The 19272-nt window shown below is 39.2% G+C and overlaps 1 protein-coding gene and 2 long non-coding RNA genes across 6 annotated transcripts in view; 1 reads left to right on the top strand and 2 right to left on the bottom strand.

Moving 5' to 3' along the window:
- Nucleotides 1–14407, top strand: part of LOC107222831 (scavenger receptor class B member 1) — a 46456-nt gene extending 32049 nt beyond the window's left edge. For 3 of the 4 annotated variants that reach the window (XM_046738218.1, XM_015662347.2, XM_015662348.2), the window contains exons 5-10: nt 9144–9282; nt 10948–11151; nt 11691–11835; nt 11921–12175; nt 12329–12447; nt 13095–14407. In XM_046738218.1, the coding sequence (XP_046594174.1) occupies nt 9144–9282; nt 10948–11151; nt 11691–11835; nt 11921–12175; nt 12329–12447; nt 13095–13526 (1294 nt within the window). In that variant the 3' untranslated portion in view covers nt 13527–14407. The remainder of the gene's footprint in view (nt 1–9143; nt 9283–10947; nt 11152–11690; nt 11836–11920; nt 12176–12328; nt 12448–13094) is intronic. The other variant, XM_046738219.1, reaches the window with a different exon arrangement.
- On the bottom strand, nt 71–19179 carry LOC124294141. The gene is made up of 3 exons (XR_006904029.1): nt 18767–19179; nt 10596–10699; nt 71–601 (listed from the first exon to the last, which is right to left on the bottom strand). It is a non-coding gene; the product is annotated as an uncharacterized LOC124294141 (long non-coding RNA).
- LOC124294140 lies at nt 13597–17576 on the bottom strand. Its single transcript, XR_006904028.1, has 2 exons — nt 17498–17576; nt 13597–17395 (listed from the first exon to the last, which is right to left on the bottom strand). It is a non-coding gene; the product is annotated as an uncharacterized LOC124294140 (long non-coding RNA).
- Nucleotides 19180–19272: the final 93 nt, after the last annotated feature.

Here is a 19272-nt window from a genome sequence, read left to right as displayed (position 1 = left end):
GCATATCGATGAGCCGAGTTTTATCACCGGGACAATAAATTCACAGATTTAGCTAGATGCAATTTTGCCACCGAAGAAACTTTCTTCTCACGCCCTGCGCCATGCAGCAGCCTGCAAATTATGCGGATGATCCAGGAACTGCGGGACACGCAGCGCGGCAAATTCCACTGATTGTGTCAACGAATTTTAGCCACTTTACATAATGGCGCGAAACCCGTCCGCATCGATCCAGCGTTGTGGAATTTACGTAATACCAAGTAGCGTATAATTTTCGTCGTCGATTCAATTTCACTATTACATGATCCCGCGCGTGTTTAGATACGTACCTCCTAGTCGGTAGGTCGCGACGAACGGCCAACAAGGGCATATCCGTGTAACAGAACCGCGGAGTCTAGACCTCCGGGAGGCAACATTCCCGAGCCGCGAATTTCTCATCGGCAAACACGAGCAGGTTTCTTGGTCACACTCCGTCTATCCCACGTGAAGTTTCGAAATTTAGTGGGATAGGTCTTCGGTATATCCACGCTTCAGGGCTGCTTGCCAATGATGCTAATTTGAACTTCGGTTCGATTTTTCATCACTCAAACCCGGCTGCGGTGTGCTGCGAAATTAGACGTAACGTGTAATTAAATTTTTTCGGAACCAGCCACATGTCAACATGCCTCGGAAAAAATTACCAAACGATATATCTAGCGGAGTTAGGTATACTCTACCCGTATATTATACAATATTAATAATCTCGTTTTGTACAATCTTCGAGTATTGATTACGTGAATATGTATGCGTATAATATTTCGATAGACATAGGGGGGAGAAAAAAAGAAATAACGATGAATGAAATTGGCAGACGGGTGATGTAACCACGTCTAACTCAGCAGTCAATCGAGCTATAGGACAAGATCGATGACCAACCGCAAACGGTGTAATGTTCGCTCTCAAAACATAACACGAACAAATTTTTTGTTTCCTTTTAGGATATTCAAATTTTTTTAATTACTATATTTATTTCATTCAAAATTCAAGGAACGGAAATTCCACGATACCATTAACATGGCTCCAGATGTTGAAATTAAACCTTGAGTTTCGCAGACAGGAAGAAACGAGACGTTCACCTTGGTAATGCCGTTTTCTGCAAAGCATAATCGCCGCGATAAGCGGTACTCAACCATCAATGGGTTTAAAGTTGTGTAAATCCGCGGGCACGAATTTGTCTTCCGCGCTTCTTTTTTCTTCGTAAATTCGTGGCTTGAAGAGCCCGTTCAAATACCGTTAAGATCTCCTTATGGGATTGGCTTTCTAAAATCTTACGACTCTAATAAACACGGATATCAAAGGTGTGAGTATGTAGGAATATATGGAACCGCAAGAAACGCGATATGCAGGTACGGAGTAAAATTCATTTGAATAATAAACCGCGTCTCATGTACACACCTTGACACTCTTTGCGTTTCCTACACATATTATGTAGGATATGTGATCGCAACGTGATTAAAAATGACAGGAAATTATCATCGTCGTTCCAGAATCTTGTTCTCTTTTTTTCAACTCCTATTTTTTTTTTTTAAATTTTGAAACACTAAAACGTTAAGTCAAACGGATAAAAACTACGAACGAATGCCGAATGCACAGTTTTACGTCCAAGGTTGAAACGAAATTTCAAGTTTAAAATTTTTCAACAGCTACGTAAAAATAAAAAAACTTTTTATATTGTTATTTGCGCGTGTGAATAATTACGATTTTTAAATCCAAGAGTATGTATACCTATACCTATATGTACCTATACGTATAATAACCTGTAATTTATACCGGATTATTCGATTCTTTATTTTTCGTCCGCCATTAAAGTAAATTTGGAATTAGTTATAGGTTGTGGAAAGAAAAGAATCTATTAGTTTACGTACTTTTGTTTACGATAGAAAAATGTTATTGGTCATATTGAATATCATTATACCTTGCGAATAAATATGCAAATGTATATATAAACCTATTAATGTACTTGGCGAATGACAGACAAATTCCTTTCGCGATACACGTCCGCGTTCAAGATAATTTGTTACAAGAATTGAGTGTCGATTCACCGCATCTGCGAAAGTATAATAACAAGAAAACATGTTTTTTTACTAAGGAATTAAACTGTCTACGGTCAACATTTTATAAGAGTCAACCGACGTAGGAAGATTTATATTAATTTAGCTTGAGAATCGAGAAAAAAAATCACATCCTGACCAGCTCTCAAGGTTCAAACCGTCGTATAAGGGGCCATCCATAATTTACGTCACACGAATTTTAGAACTTTTAAGCCCCTCCCCCCGTCCTCGTCACAGGTTGTCACATTTTTAGAACCTCCTCCCCCCTGATGTGACGTCACAAATTCTTCAAACTTATGCATGTATTTAAAAAGTAATCAAAAGAAAACAGTTATTTTCATTTTTTTCTTATTTTTATTAAATAATCTTTAATAAAATCAACATAGTGTCAAATATTTATGATAACAGAAAGAAAAAACGACTATTTAGGAAACAAAAAGCGACTAATTATGTTAATTAAAGATAAAAAACTTAATCATCTTGTGTCCATGGACTTTGGACCTACTCCTTTATATTAGCTATTACTGGTAAATCATTTAAATTTTAATATGTGACGTCACAAAGCTTTTGACCCCCCCTGCCCCTTGTCACACTATGACACATTACGGAGATACTCCCCCCCCCCCCCCCCATTAACGTGTGACGTAATTTATGGATGGCCCCTAATATATTATAATTCGCAAGTAAAATCAAACAAGTAATCATCGAAATCGATTGCAATAGTAGAAATAAATGGCATTTAACGCAGTCGGTAAGAATTGGCTAAGTCATCCCCTTAAGGCGTAAGACAAAATCTGATTTTAAAATGTACAAAATCGTCGCGAAAAACGAATGATAATTAATGTAGAGAACAGAAATCGAGTACACGATGAGTTGCTTACGAAGTAATAATTCAGGGGTTAACCAGGCGAAAGTCTACGTGAGACTTTTTTACTCTTGTCAAACAAGCGGGCACTAAAGACGCCGCAAAATACGTGCGAGCGTGTCAGGCATAACAATGAACCACGCAGACAAGAATCACACCCGATTCTATCAAACCTCGAGTCGCGCGCGCGGCTCGATTCAAGATATCTGAAGAGATTTTTTACAACCTCAAAAGTGGCTTCCTCTCTCCGGGTGTCGCATTTCGCAACGGCTTTCCATCCTCCGTTGAATATTATGTTCATGCACTCGTGGCCGCTTGTAGGAATTATTAGAACGTGCATTCTGGCCAAAAACCGATGGACCGAAAGAGTTTGAAAGGTTAAACGGAAACGAGGCGAGGCAAATTTAAATAACTACAAAAACGCGGAAACTCCGGTTAGCGAAAAATTTTAACAAATCATATCGTTCTTCCGGAGTTCTGTTGCAATTTCAAAAACACAATCGCAGCTTATCGCAACCTCTACTACATCTACTACATTTTTTACCGTCTGACAATTACACGAGAAAATAGAATCAGTCTCCTGTCGATTCGTAAAGAAAATTTAATTTACAGGATCAAAAATATTATTTTATTTATACTAATATTATTTGTACGGCACGCGGTTATGAGGCTACAGTATCGTTTGACAGAACGGAGCCTAGCCTAGACTTCCAACCGTTATTGCATCGCGTTTTACCAGACTGTACATTTGATAGATCGTTAATACCGCCTTCCACAAATACAAACGCACGTGTATACATTTATGCATTTCTATAACTGCTTCATGCCGGAAAAATAACCCAGCCTTTAAGACGTAACGCTTTCGCCGCAACCCAACACGCATTGTTAATATTACGCGCTGATTGCGCGATACGAGGAAGGCCTCGGGGATCAGCGGACATGTGACATAATGGCTTGCGAACGGATGTTGTGGCATCTCCAGCGTATTAAGTATCACCGAAATGTCAGGGGAGACCCGGAAACAAAAATTCGAATATTGCCAGATTTTTCACCGTAATACTCGAAAATTGTGTACGAGCATTACGGATGAGCATCTGGAATTCCGTGTCGGCTCAAGCTTAAGATTTATCCTCAATTTCTGAAACAATCAAATCTGCGTAGATTTATTTGAGAAAGAAAATTGCTTGGGCATTGGAAAAATAGTAACTGATTTGTAGAAAATTTAATGTTTAACAAACGTGAACCTGTTGTAACGTCATTGCGTAGGAAAAAGAATACAACAATAAAATGAATAATTTTGTTCAACAGCTTTCATTTCATTTCTCCGATGTCTATTTGATTTGAGCATCAGAGTAAACTTTCTATGAAAAGGTCGATGAATAAATCCTCGTTTCGATTTCTGCAGAGGATAAAAGCCTACGAATATTGTGCAAGATTTTTACTTAGACGCTTATAATGGGAATAAACAAAAATAACGACGTCTTTCTCTTTAAACGGAAAACTTCCTCTGTATTAAGAAGAACCTGTATAAATTATGGTTGAACTGTACACTTGGAGGATCTACGTACTCCATACGTATAGGTAAATATATGTGACATATTTTTTTTCTTTCCTTTTTCACCAACGTGAAATTAAAATTGAAGACAAATGAAGTGTAGTTATGTGAAAAGAGTAAATAAGTAAACGTGGTGGATATGAGGATCGGAAGACGCTTGAGTCAGATTGGAATTCCTCCTGGAACATAATCCGCGAGTAATTTTAGAGGTGTGTGAGGTATGCATACACATGAGCCAGACCTGTGAGCGAGCGTAAGTTGCGTAATTAAATACACAACGATTCCCTGCTGTGCGATGGCTAAAACCTATCGAATTTAAAACACAGCTCTACGAAATAAATACTTTTTTTTGTTGCTCTGATTTTTTCTGTGAATCCTGGTGTTTGAGAACGTAAAACTTACGAAGATAATTATGATTATATTAGATTGGCTCTGGTTTTTATGTTATTGTAGTATTGTATTCGAGATGACTCAATGTTTATAGGCGAATTTCTCTTGAACGGTTAAAGTTAGAAAAATTCTATATCAGTAGTTTTTTATAGAGCGTGAAATTTCCTATAAGAATCTGTTAATACAGATAGTTTATTAAATGTACGTTTAGATGATTTATACGTCAGACGTTTATGAGAAAATAAAATTCAAAAATTGTCCTAAATTTTTGTACCTGTTATTTAAATGGAAAATGGAAAAAATCAATATTAAAAGCGCGTATTTGGCTGAGATATTCTATTTAAGATGCTCTACCGAAATTTTGATGCGTGTTTGAGAGAAATTTTTTTATTTTTTTTTTCGGAACACCCCAATACCCCCCCCCCCCCCCCTTTCGAAGAAACTTGTCGTGCCCTCTTTTTCATGGCGAGAACAACAAAGTATTACATTTCTTATATTTTTTATAGTTCTGTCCGAATAAAGTAAGCATAACTAAAGTTATTGATAGTATTTTTTTGATAAACTTTAGATATTAAAAAAAAAGAAATCGAATTTTTCACCTAAAGATTGCTTTTTTGAGTCATATATGAAAATGTCGATAAATTAAATAACTAGAGCCAATTTCGAAAAACTACGCTTACTCCTAAGGTCGTTGACATCGAATGTTTCTAAGACGACTCAAATATCAATAGCAAGAAAACCACTGTTGGCCAGTGAAATTGTAGTGCTGCAGAAAATTGACGCGTGAACAAAGCTGGCGAGTACTTGGATATGAAAATTCGATCATAAAAACCGGGAAGCCCGCAGACAACGTCGGTAATTCCGAATCGATCACTCAAGTCACACATCCGATCGGCATCGTCGATTTAGCCAGAATCATCAGGGGGATCGGGATGCAGATTCCTTGGTATTGTAGCGCGTGAACGTCGCCGAGTATTTTCGCTCTTACGCAATTGATGTGCAAACATGCGAGTATGGAAAACTTGATAATCAAATACGCGCCAAACTCTCCGCGAACGAAGTGACTCGCAGAGACCTCGGACCCTGACCCAAAACCGAAAGGAAAGTACAATAAAACTTGCAAAAAGTAAGGTGAAGGGAAAGATTGGATCCCGGATAATAAGGGGCAGATGTTCGACGATTATACGAGCCGCACCGTTCGATCGGATCGGCGATCATCGCGAGATGGTGATCGCAAGTAGGGCGGCAACTGTTTGTCGCAGTCTGGAGCGTTGGAACAAAAAAAGTCGTTTGGAAAGCCATTTACTCTGACACACTTTGAATATTGAGTAATCGGCGACCAGTTCGATAAGATTTATAACGCATAGAAATACACGTGCGTCTAATTGGTTCAAAAATTGATCAAAGCCGAGACGACAAATCGTCCGACAAAAAGCTGCGGCATGTATTTTAACGACCGGGTATATCGACGGTTTTGTCACAGCGACACCGGTGAAGTAGGTTCCAGGTTCTACGCTCGAGACAACTCGAACGGTGTTTGACGAATGCGTAATAAAGTAATAATTATGCACGCAATCCGAAAGTATAAAGAGCTTGCAAAGCACCGGCACTCGATATTTTAGCGAATATAATTTGACGACAGAGAAAGAGAGACGGCCTCTCGATTGTAAACATGAAATTTTGTACCTCGTTTTTCGTGTATTTACAAACTGTAAGCCGGCACGCACGCGTGCTTTGGTTGAGCAGGCATTAGAAATCGCGTACCTCGTAATAACTATAGGTATGTACATACGTATAATGTGTTCCGCTAAGCAAACAACAGTGTATTATTTATACAAGTTTCGATTCTCGAAAGGGAATGAATATCGTTAGCGCAACAAAGTATAACAATTATCATTCCTACTTTACGGTTTAATTCGCTCGAGTCTGCGCCCGTATACCGTACACGTTATGTACACGGTGTACCGCGAACTTGTCACGGTCGATGATTTCTTGGATTAATTTTGCTTCGGATTACACACCTCCGGCGATCATCGTTGCAGGCGGTAACGCAGCTACGTATCTCGTTGCAATTAGCGCCGAGTCTAGTTAACTTAAAATACGAATGTCGACGAAACGGCTCATCTTTCGCACAACGGCCTTGATTACAGTTATTCGCAATCAACGAATGCGCAATGACGAACAATTTGTTTCTTTTTTTTTTCTCCTCTCTTTTTCGAAAAGCGAGCACAAAGCCTTTGGAGAGAGAAGAACTCGGTTCAGTTCGGACACTTGTAGGTACCTACTGCTTACCTCGATGAATTCAAAGCAAGGTCGCTACGTCGGGCTTCTAATCTGACAGCGTTATCTAATTTTTGGGAAACACGTGCTTGAGTAGATCCAAATACAGAGCGATGCCCTGCAGCAGCCGGAAACTGGGTCGTCTGGTTGTGCGCAAAGTTCACTTTCTCCGTCCACACTGCAGTCGAATTTCGTCGACTTTCTTGAGACTTAATAATTCCCGAGCATTGTTGTTCGTGCGTAAACAGAACGTGAAAATTAACTGCGAACTCGTGATGCGCATACCCGACAAGCGACAAGTGCAAAGGTTACCTGCCATGCCAGCTTGGCGTTTTTAACTATGGGATTACGCGCGGATAATTATTCAAAGTGGAAAAACTTCCTAGTTTTTCCTGACAATTAAGCGTTCCTTCTGCCTGTCCGGTTGTTCGCGTTTAACGTAAGGCCATGTTTCGCAACTATAGCAGTTCTCGCGTCAAGTACCAGGCACCTAAATATAAAAGAGCTGAGAAATATATGCAAGAAATTAAGATCAAGATACGTTGAAATTGTGAAGGCACGCCACGAGTTTGCGGAGTAACACAATGTACGTCGTACGGTAGCTACCTAATGGGACGGTATTCAAATCATTTACTTATACACTCGTGCATCTTATCGCACGACGTTCATCGAATCCTTGAATACCGAGTGCGCCAAAGAAATGATTGGTCAGCTGGCACGCAGTCTGCATTGAGATTCAATTAGCGACCAAGATTCTACGGAACCCGTTGTCAGCGGCTCTAATAATCAGAGTCAGCTCGACTGTGCAATATAATTGCTACTCCGAGAACGACGCGACGTCATCCGATTACGTGACATCTGAGGTCGGAACACGTTGGACGGGACTCTTTTTATCCGGCATAAATTAGCTCGAGGGAAGGTACATTACGTTGTTATTATACCGCTGAACTGCATCGTGTGCAATGATGCGTCAATGCATGCACACATGCGGCGGACGGATGCCACCGTGCATAATGCAAGGACTCTCCGCGTGTAACGAACGGCCGGGGTCAGAACCCCTGGTCCTTTATACGCTTATATCATTACGTCGCAAGACTGGGTCACCATCGTCGCGAATAAATCACTTCTTCGTGTAGCGAGCTCTTGCGGCGGTGCCTACATGGCGGTGCATGGCATGCACGGAATTTTATATAGAACTCGAGTTTTTCTTGGTAAAGGTACCCGTAGGTATGATATTATGTCGGAAGTTTGAAAATAAAAAATGTACGGTGTTCTACGGCCGGAGGATTACGTCGTTGCATAAAAACGATAACAATTTGTTCAAACGGGCGTAATTTGTTTATTTATTTATTGATTTATTTGTTTGTTTTCTCGGAACGTCGGGTTGCTACTTAACATCGCCTCAACCGTATCACGCGGTACAGATTTGTTAGTCGGGATAAGGAGAAAAAAAAAAGAGAGAGAAAGAAAAACATCGAAACATTAATTATACTCGCGTTAATCGGATTTCGTAATTCGCGCGGAATTATAACCACGCGAGTTTCTCCCGTACAGACACGCGGCGCACAGAATTCGTTTTAAGAATTAAGAGAACCCTCTGTAATTTATTATTATACGTTATTGAGAGTGAAATCATTTCAATTACATACGGCTATTATATACCTATAATGCCTCTCTGTATACATCGCATGTATTACCGCACATAATTATATCGCATACACCTACAGTGTGTACGTATAATACACTCAGCGACATGACTTTCGATTTCCTTTTCGCATAAATTTAACATAACTGTGATCCTAGCAGGCCTGTGTACACTGTCAATCCCATACGGCGTACACGCACACCTGTCGCCGCGTCGTAGAGTTTAAGACACGCGAGATAGGGCATAAAAGTTGGCAAATAAATTTGCTAATTATATTCGAGTCGATTTGCCGGTTAATTTTTTTTAATTTTTATCTTCCAGAGAAGACATGGAGAAAGTGAACATTGCCTTCCACGACAACGGAACGGTGACCTATCAGCACAAAAAGATCCTGAATTTCATGCCGGAGATGTCGAAGGATGGGGACCTTCGCGTGATGGTTCCCAACATACCGTTACTGGTGAGTGCGTACGCCGCTCTTTTTCAGTGTCGTCGAATAATGTATAATTTTTAATAATTATTCGGGCAACGCGGCTAAGTAGGATAAGCAGCTGCGAGATAATTATGAATTCCGATTGAAGTGGAATTGGGCAAGTGATTTGAGATTCGTTGTTGAGTGAGAGTAAATCTATTCGAAAGAAAAACAACGATGTTGTGTCAATGGAAAGTTGAGTTTACCGCGAGCCGGGTCACTTCATGATTTTAACTATGTTGAGATACTCGTCAGGCATTCAACGACGCTCTTGGTTAGGAACAAGAAGACACACAACAGGGTCATTACGTTATGACCTATCGACACGATTCACCGCGCAACGTGTGTACGACAACAGGATTTCACGCGTAGCAAACTCAAATAGCGACCACAATGTAGGTACACCGTCTAAAGTTCAAGACGTTTCATCTCGCTTCGCCTACTTTGTCACATTCTGATTTCATATGAGAAATGCTAGTCTTTCACTATATATTTTCATTTTCTGCAAGGTAAGATATCTCGTGTAATAAAATCAGACGCAGTGAATCTGTAAGCCGGGGCCGTGGAGTCTTATCGAAATTCTACGACTCTGTCGCGTGTTATGCACTTGCGGTATGATTATTGGCGTGTACATATAATGTAATACTGTGTAACATTTACGTTAGGATCATATACGGATTACGCAGAGAACTATAAAATGTACCAGAGAAGTTACAGGTTTATGTACAAATATCGTATGTGCGATTAGTTAACGATGATGCTTAAAATTGTATTTACTATTTGTTCACAGCGACGCGCGTTTTGATGGACGCTTGCTCTATGTAAAATGTGTTTCACACTTTACTGCACTCCGTCCATGTATTATATTAGAGTTATATAATAGATTATCACCGAAAATTCATATATATATTATCTATATATATATTATCGGACGGAGTGCAGTAAAGTGTGAAACACATTATATATATGTATATATGTATATATATATGTATAGTTTCGAGATAGATACCATGTATGTCGTAACTGATACCGATCTACAGGCATATCATCGTGCATTTATCATCTTATTCTCAAGTTCATCATTTATTAGCATATCAATTAACGTTAGACGAAAATTCTCCCCTCGCTTTACATGGTTGTCCAAATTTACTTGTAGATCAACGTGCAATCGATAATTGACAAAGTGCCGACATTTGTTAAAGGGGACCTATACAGATTGGTTTTAAAAATTTCAAATAGTCCAGATTTCATTCCTTCTTCAACCAAAGTTCATTTTCACATAAAAAAAACATGTTGCTTACCAAAATCTGTGTCGTAAGGTTTTAGGCACACCGTTGGTTCAATCCAACCGTTCGACGTCTAATCCTCTTCGGACAGCGCGTCGACATCTTTCAAACCCGGGGTTCTGAAAAAATAACCATGTGAAAAGTTGCAATCTCGTATCTAAAATTTCCAAAATTTTAGCCATTTATTGTCCAACAGCTTTGCATAAAAAATATTTTTTTTTTTTATATTTCAATCTGTACCAGCGCCCTTGAGCGGACTGGTGTACAGTGTTATGCCTTTACATGCCTAATATATTAATACTTTAACGACGGTTTATGGCAGCCAATGATATTTCGTATTAATAAACTTTCACATTCATCATTACAGACACTGTCGACTCAGAGTAAGAGTTTGCCTGGATTCCTGACCATGGGACTCTCCGTTTTTCTGCAGGGTATGGGAATCGAGCCGTTCGTCCCGATTACGGCGCAGGAATTGGTATTCGGTTACGACGATCCTTTGGTTAGTTTGGCTCATAGGTTTTTCCCTAAAACGAGGCGACCAATGAGCCAAATGGGGCTTCTTTTAGGCGTAAGTATGTCAGCGATGCCTTTATCGTGTACGGAATTGAGATTATGAGACTGATACGGGAATTCGACGTAAAGGGCGCCCCCTTTCATGCCCGAAGCACTTCTTCGACAATTATGATCACTGCGGTAAATTTCATACAACCTTGAAAAAATTAATCCACAGGCCTTTGCGAAACCGCCCACTCAACGTTGCACAGACTGATTGCGAAAAAGAAAATTCCACACACGAAGCGTACATAACGAGCGTATCTATCAATATTCGCGGATAGCTCAAGCTGGAAATATCGAACATCATTCTTATGATCTGATCAACAAAGGCCTGCAATGCACGATGTAAAACTGTCACGTTCGTCGCCGTTTAACCTTACAGTCTCTGCATCGTTGCACAAACTCTGTTTGTAACCAGTAACATACGCGAAAGCTGGCAGAAGTTATTAGAATATGTACCGATGCCTGTTCCTCGCAGTCATTCGTTCGCGATACTTCCGGAGCCTTTAGCTGTAACATGATTCGTAACAAACTTCTTCTACGCTTTTCCAGAGAAACGGCACGCTGAGCGAGGTCCATACAATTTACACGGGTGAAAAGGGTATGAAAAACTTTGGTCTTCTAAACAAATTGAACGGCATGGATACTCTCCCCTTCTGGCCGAAGGAGCCGTGCAACTCTATCAGCGCTTCCGAAGGTAAGATGCACTCGAAATACTTCCATGTTGTGAAATTACGATATCCGGTACGGCCATCGTAACGAGGTGTCCTTGCAATCGACAGGATCGTTCTTCCCGCCTCGGGACACCACTGGTTCCGACATTGTTCATCTCTGGGACAAGGATATCTGCAGAATTTTACCGCTCCAGTACCGTGGTCCAGCCGACAAGACCGGAATCAGGGCTGACCTGTACACACCGACAGACACCATCTTCGATCCACCCAGCGAGGAAACCCCGGATAACGAGTGTTTTTGCCAGGACGAACCGGAGAACTGTCCTGTCCGTGGTCTGCAGAATATCAGCCCGTGCCAGTACAGTGAGTTTCCCCGTCTGTCTTAAGTTAACAATAATCGCCTGTGCAAGAATCTGCGACAAGTTCTTTGTCGCAGAAAAAGTGACCGTGACGAGTGGCGATCATCCGGAACATCGTGGTAATGATAATGATCGTATTTTTATCCTCTTCTTTAAGGCGCCCCGGTTTACTTGTCATGGCCGCACTTTTACAAAGCAGCACCAGAACTTTTGGACGCCGTTGAAGGACTGACACCGAAACAGGAGCTGCATGAAACGTACTTCAAAATTCAACCGGTGAGGAAATTGTACCCATCGCTAAACAGAGAGTAAAACGATTCAATTTATGAACATGAACTCGCGATGTATAAATTCGTCTTAGACTTGTAAATTATTAGTTGCTGCGGTATAACGATAACTTGTAATCTGTGATCGGGTGTACAAAATTTATAAAATCCGTTACACTTGTCTGATCATAGTTTGCACCTGAAGAGAGTTGAATTTGTTTGGTTTACAATAAAATGCTGTCCAAACAGATCCTGAGCATCGACTCGGCATTGTTAGCCGTCGTCGGGAAGGAGTAATGGTATATCTCAGAAACGGTCTAGCACTGTTATGACCAATATACTTTCGTGACGGTCTTTTGCGTTTATAACGGCAAATGCGGGTCTAATTCGGCGGATGATAATAAATGATTTTCGATCTACCTAGGCGTCGGATCATCATATATTTTTTTTTTTTTTTTATTCAAATGAATATAATTAACCGGTCAATGACGCTTGCTAAACGAAGCTTGACAAATCGCGAATGATATGCTTAATAATACGTGGCAGAAATTTTTCAACGTAATATCAAAACTTCAGACTAACCGACCCTGCGTCTATATTTTTCTCTATCCGAGAATGATTTAATTAACCAGTATTCCAATTGACTTTTCGTTCCAGAAATTGGGAGTTCCGGTCGAGGGTAAGGTGCGAGTACAGTTGAACCTGAAGGTGGAAAATCAGCCGGCAATATCTGCGGCTGCCAATTTCCCGGACATCGTATTTCCGATAATGTGGCTGGAGGAAGGAATCGACGAGTTGACACCACCGATAAGAAGGTGGATGTACCTCTCGACGACGTTCATGGATGTAGCGGCGCCTTGTTTCGCCTACGGACTGACACTGATCGGATTTGCAATCCTGACCACGGTCGTCGTAAAGACTTACAAAAGTGTGAAGTTCGCCCGGGAAATTGTCGAGCTGAGCAGGCGGACGGAAAAAAAGGGTTCCTACCTTTTGGTCAACGGACAGCACAGGCTGATCATTGCCAGAGACTCTTACCTATGCTTGAACGAACACTATCCGAGCACCGTTGAGTCGGTCGCGGTATGAGTAGCGTTTTATCGAGTGTGGACAATTTTTTTTCTTTTTTAAGTTTGTACGTTCTTTTTTCTTCTCTTGATTCTTTCCGAACGGCGGTACAGATCGCAGAAGGAGCCGTTGAACCGCGATGTTCGGAATATATAAACGAACGTTTACCTGAATGAATAAGCCGCGCCGCCAGCTTTAACAAGATATTTCGTCGGGGATGCGGATCAGCCAGGAGTGAGATCAGTGACGATCTGTTTAAAGGTATAATTGAAAAACAAAATAAGGGTGGCCAAAGATCTTGACGCGAGACTCTACGGAGTCTCTTGATTTGACTTCAAACTGTAATCAACACCGACATCTGCCGGACAAACTGTTAAATTTGTAGCGCGGAGAATGGTTAGATGGGTCTTCTGTCGGTAAGGAAGAGATCTGCCGAGTCAAAGGTAAATGAGAGCGCGCACTGCCTAATCGTAGATCGAGCTTTAAATCGAAAAAGCTCAAGGTCAATTTATATAGTTACAGTTCATATAATCATATATAAATGACTGTAACCATACATATGTATGTATACTTATGCATACGTATTGTTATATAAAAGTTAAGGTTGTATAAGATCGTATGATATTAAGGCCGCATTTTGGTGCCCTAGAATTAGGCATCGTATATTTTGTAAATACGAAGCAAATTTTTATGCATATCTATTATATACTCACTAAACCAATTAACACAGTCATTGCTCAATTCTAATTCAGGAACTTTAATTTTTTTTTTTTTTTTACATATATATATTATTATACATATAACATGCATGTAGTCGTAATTATTCATACTAGGGGATAATTGAATTGTATATTTTTGTGAAAACCGTCCAATGAACTCGTGCAATAAAAATATTTTCGTACTTACACTACGATATACGTATGAGTTGTATCAAATACACTGCATATTTGCATACGATATACTATAATATGTTAAATGAATTAATAATTTAGCCGTTAACTTTTAATTGCAATTAATTTTGCAATTGAGAAAATCAGCGAAATATTAATAATAATTAATCGTTCTATGACTGATTATTATTATTGTTATTCCTCTATCCGAAACGAAATACAACACTTTTATACGCATTAAATCATCATCTGTTATACCCTAATTCGTACGAAGTAGATTAGGTATAAACACATTATTCTACGGCCATGACCATTGCACGATGATAATAATATATCGTTATAGTTATTATCACGACACGTTATTTTATATTATTTTTTACTCGACGTGCAGGTGCGTTAAATACAGCTAACGATATCCAACGCATTAAATTATATCCATAGATGCATAATTTTATTTATGCCGCATTGAAGACAAGTATTCAGTATCCATATACGTATATACATTTATAGCTAGTTAATATAAAATAATAATTTCTATTTTAATAAATCGTATCAATACACGAATATACGGAATGAAATTCTTTACAGCGTGCGTAAAAAATTCCATTCCCATAATAATCTTATACATCCCGGTTATATTGCATATAAATATACCGCGTGCGTAACTCGATACGGAATAATGCTAGGGAAATAATGGATTAAAACGAATATAGCGATAATAACTTTTCAATGTAAAAATATAGTGTTTATTAATTTATAAAATAATAGATCAAATCAGAAATTTAATGGTAACAATTGTCTCAGTCAATTCAGTCTATTCATTTCCACGATCCAAGCCAGTGTGTCACATTTTTTTTATTGGAGCTTTTGTTTATATCTCAATATTCCAATACGAATGCCCTTTAATGCAGTCTAGAGGCAAATTTCCTCTCTTTCACGAACAATAAAATAGTAAAATAAACTGAAAACGTTTATTCATATTTTCGTGAGGGTAAACCAAATGTAAAAGTTATCGAAATAAGAGAAAAATAAACATAATAAAAATACTTGAAAAAAAAAAGAAACATTCCAAAACTTTTACTCCGTGTACGAAAAATAGTCGACCAAAATTGCAAGATGGAAAAAAAAATTCTAAAATATGCGCTCGCGGGCCAAAGCGTTGTTCATAACGTATACCTTATTCTATACGTTAAATTACAACGCATTCGACACATCTGCAGGCTGCGATTATACCGTAATAATGTACAGGCACAGCTCTGCACTCCTTATCAATAAGCATATTACCAACGTCGCGAAGCCGTCTTCAGGTTACTAGCCAGTGTTTGCACCTTGACGTTATCATCGCAATTTGCAATCCAATGCCATATTGTATAAGTACGTAGGACAGATGCACCACAAAGAGCGGTCAACACTCGAAACGCATTACCCGTATTATATTACAAAAATTAATTGACAAAACACTGATTCCTCCTCGTTGAAGCGATTCATGAACAGTTTCGTCATTCTATTATTCCACTTATTTATAGACACAATGTGGTAAAACATACTGTCAGCGAGGCTCTGCACGCCTAAGCCTTCGAGTACAAACGTACCTAGGCTACGCTCGCTATAGTAACGTCAATTTCGCAATGAATTCGACAAGTCGCACCGAGAAGAAAAGTTACTTATTGTTACTATACGGACCTTGACTAGTTTAATTTTTTACTATAACCGAAATGTACAGTTCTGGGTATAAATTGAAAATCAGTTTTGTTACCGTAACGAGAAAATTCAATATTATACCTGTTTTTTTTGTTTTTATTATTTTCGATCATGGTCACTCGCGTGTGCTATACTTTCGTATTAATTTTGCGATAATTTAATTTTGGTTCATCCAGAAATTGATGTCAAGGTATTATTTAACTAAAAGATAGTATTCAACTATGTAACGTCGATGTAATGGGAAAGTAGAGTATTCACAATAATGATCCCACTGACTAGTTACTTGTAACTCATTTTATTGTAATTCCGACGATGTTTAAACAATTGTTGCTACTACGACAGCTGTTGAACAAGAATTTTGTAGTAACCGTAACAAATGATATTTTTCTCAATGCGGTTTTACACGCACGTGTATATATAGTTATTATAGACGTAAAAAGTCCGAAACTACCGACACTGCACCTGATTCCGAAACCGACTTCTCAAATTTCCCAGCGTAATACGAGACAATTATTTTCTGGACGAGCACTCGGTTTGTACTTATATTATGAAAGAGTCACTGCACAGAAAAATTATCTGATTTAAAAAATCATTAAAACCAATATGGAAAACTTTTCTCCCGTACATCAAGACCCAACCAGGTTGATACGATCACTTACAACGTTCATCCGAATAAAGAAATCAAACGGTTTCCCATCTCACATACCAATATGTGGCACATGAAAATCTATGTATACTTGAGTTGATTTGAGTCTGAATGCCGCATGGTCTGACTGTCGTAATGAGTTTTGAAAACTCAAGTCGACGAAACTCTCGCGTCTCGCGGTGAGATCTTGTCGCGGAATGAAGCTAGCCTGAATTTGCGATAAGTTTTAATCGCATATCATTGTTTGGAAGGTAGGCGTGGCAACGGTGTGTAACGTATGACTGATCCAGCATTCGCCGGTGTCATTCTAAATGATCCATCGCTCGCAAAGTGACTAACTCAAGTGTTCGTAGGTGTCCCGAGAATACATCAGACCTTTAAAATAAATTTACACATCATTCTCTACCGCAGTGTAAAATTCGACGAAGCAACAGACGCGTGACCGTGTTATCCAGCGATAAGAGATCCACTATTGAAGATCGTGCACGATCTCCGGTACGGTGAATAAAATTTTCCTCGCGAGTGACATCCACGAATGATCCTTAGAACACTGTCGTACGAGGTTGTCGGCAGGCAATTGGCGGGTATTGACCTCGCATTAAATTCACGTCTAGTAGTAGATCTTTTCAGCGACAGTCGAGCATCTCCGCGCTCTTGTGGATCACCAACGACGAATTGCAGCATGCGGAAAAGGAGAAGATAACGACACGAAAGTGCAAGACTTCGAAGGTCGTTAACATGACATTGCAACTGACCTTGAGCTGTTCGATTTTTCACGCGATTGACATTTCGTCGGAACCATGTCCGTCGGCTTCAACGGTAGAACGACGATCGTCGTTCCCACGTATTCACCAAACTGCAGTGCAGCTTGTAAAAATAAGGTGAGCTAACTCCGTTGCACGTTACATATCTATAATATGTATGATATATAATTGTTTTATAGATACGGGTTGCCACCTTAAGTACACTGAAATAATTATATGAAGATATCTTATCGGTGTTACCCAGCTAATGCGATAGTGCAAGTTCGAATTAATTTCAAACAGATAATCACCGACGCAAGTAAATGTAATTTATAAGACAGGCGAAAACTCCTCAAGTTTTATATCTCGCAACTTGACTGCGTTTTCACAAAAATTACACGTTCGTTAAAATTTCCACCGAATTTTTGTCCCAAGATTTTTAACATTTCCAGGTGTCGAAAAAATGTAACTCGTCGTGTTTTTTTTATACATTCAATAGTTAAATTCGTTTTCTCAAGTACAGTACAGTTCATATATATAGATCTAAAATTCGAGGGATTTCAATCTCTTAGTACTCAAGATAATGTATCAAAATTTCAGTCAAATATAAATTTTTGTACCAAAAATCAATACCTTTTAATAATTTTATTACGAGTAATTTTATTACATTGTGTATAATATAATGAATTAATGCATTCGTAAACTCCGATGATTTCTCCATAAATCAAAAAATCAATAATAGTATGATTATAATCGAAATCATATATATGTATACGTCCATGTTTCACTTCAAATGCCTTCAAAATAAAAATTTAGTCAGTTTGTGAGATTTGACGTTAAGATTTAAGAAGATTAAGATTCCTACAAATTTACACGAATGTATTTTGTATTTTATATATGTAACCAATTCAAATTGAAAGAGTTAACGCTGTCAAACGATTAAAAAAAATTGTACCAGTAAGATTGTAGAAAACAATTTTATAAATAAAATGAGATTTCAGGGAGCAAAATCGAACGAATTCTGTAAATTTTTCATAAGTTTGAGCCGATTTAAATTGAAACATTGATAATCAAACTTGTATTCATAATTCCAGTAACTTTTGCTGCCGTATTTCGTGATAAAACAATGTAACTGTTAAACATATCAATTTGATCGTAATAAAATTAACACAAAGTCTAGATTTCCGGACGACCAATATTATTCAAACAGTCGAACACATCTCCTAAGCTGCAATAGCCAGCTCTGGTTAAACATAAGGAAATTAATATAATTGTACGTACGTAGTTTAAGCGCCGAGGCGTCGTCAGTCAATGGTTGTGAACCGTAACCCGCACTTTTTCCAAACAATATCCCGGCGCCCCACGATGCGCCTTATCCATCCACGATGCGCACACACATATATACATATACCTTAACCCAACAACGAAACCAACGTAACAGGATTTCAGTTTCCCATGAGCGTAGAGCTTCGCGCGGTACGACATGGTGAAGCTATAATTATGCGTAAAGCCAGAGGCGAGATTTCCGTGTAGCGAGCGCGTTCTGTTTTTCGAAAAAATTCGTTCGAATTGCGGCGGCGGCGATCCGTTGACCGTTGGACACGTGATTATGCGAGGCGCGATGAGCTGACACGAGTGACACTTTTCATGACCCAAGAGAGTTGTTTCTATTGGCGGTTCGGCCTGTGTGTACGTACCTAGGCCTGCATGCACACAGCGCACATAGGCATCAGGGTCACCTGCTACTCGGTGGGTAAAGTATTAAATGTTGACGCGATGCAGTCGCC

This window comes from Neodiprion lecontei, chromosome 4 (assembly GCF_021901455.1).
Source record: "Neodiprion lecontei isolate iyNeoLeco1 chromosome 4, iyNeoLeco1.1, whole genome shotgun sequence".
NCBI lineage: Eukaryota > Metazoa > Arthropoda > Insecta > Hymenoptera > Diprionidae > Neodiprion > Neodiprion lecontei.
Note: the sequence above shows the minus strand (reverse complement) of the source record. Positions and strands in the feature narration are given on the sequence as shown.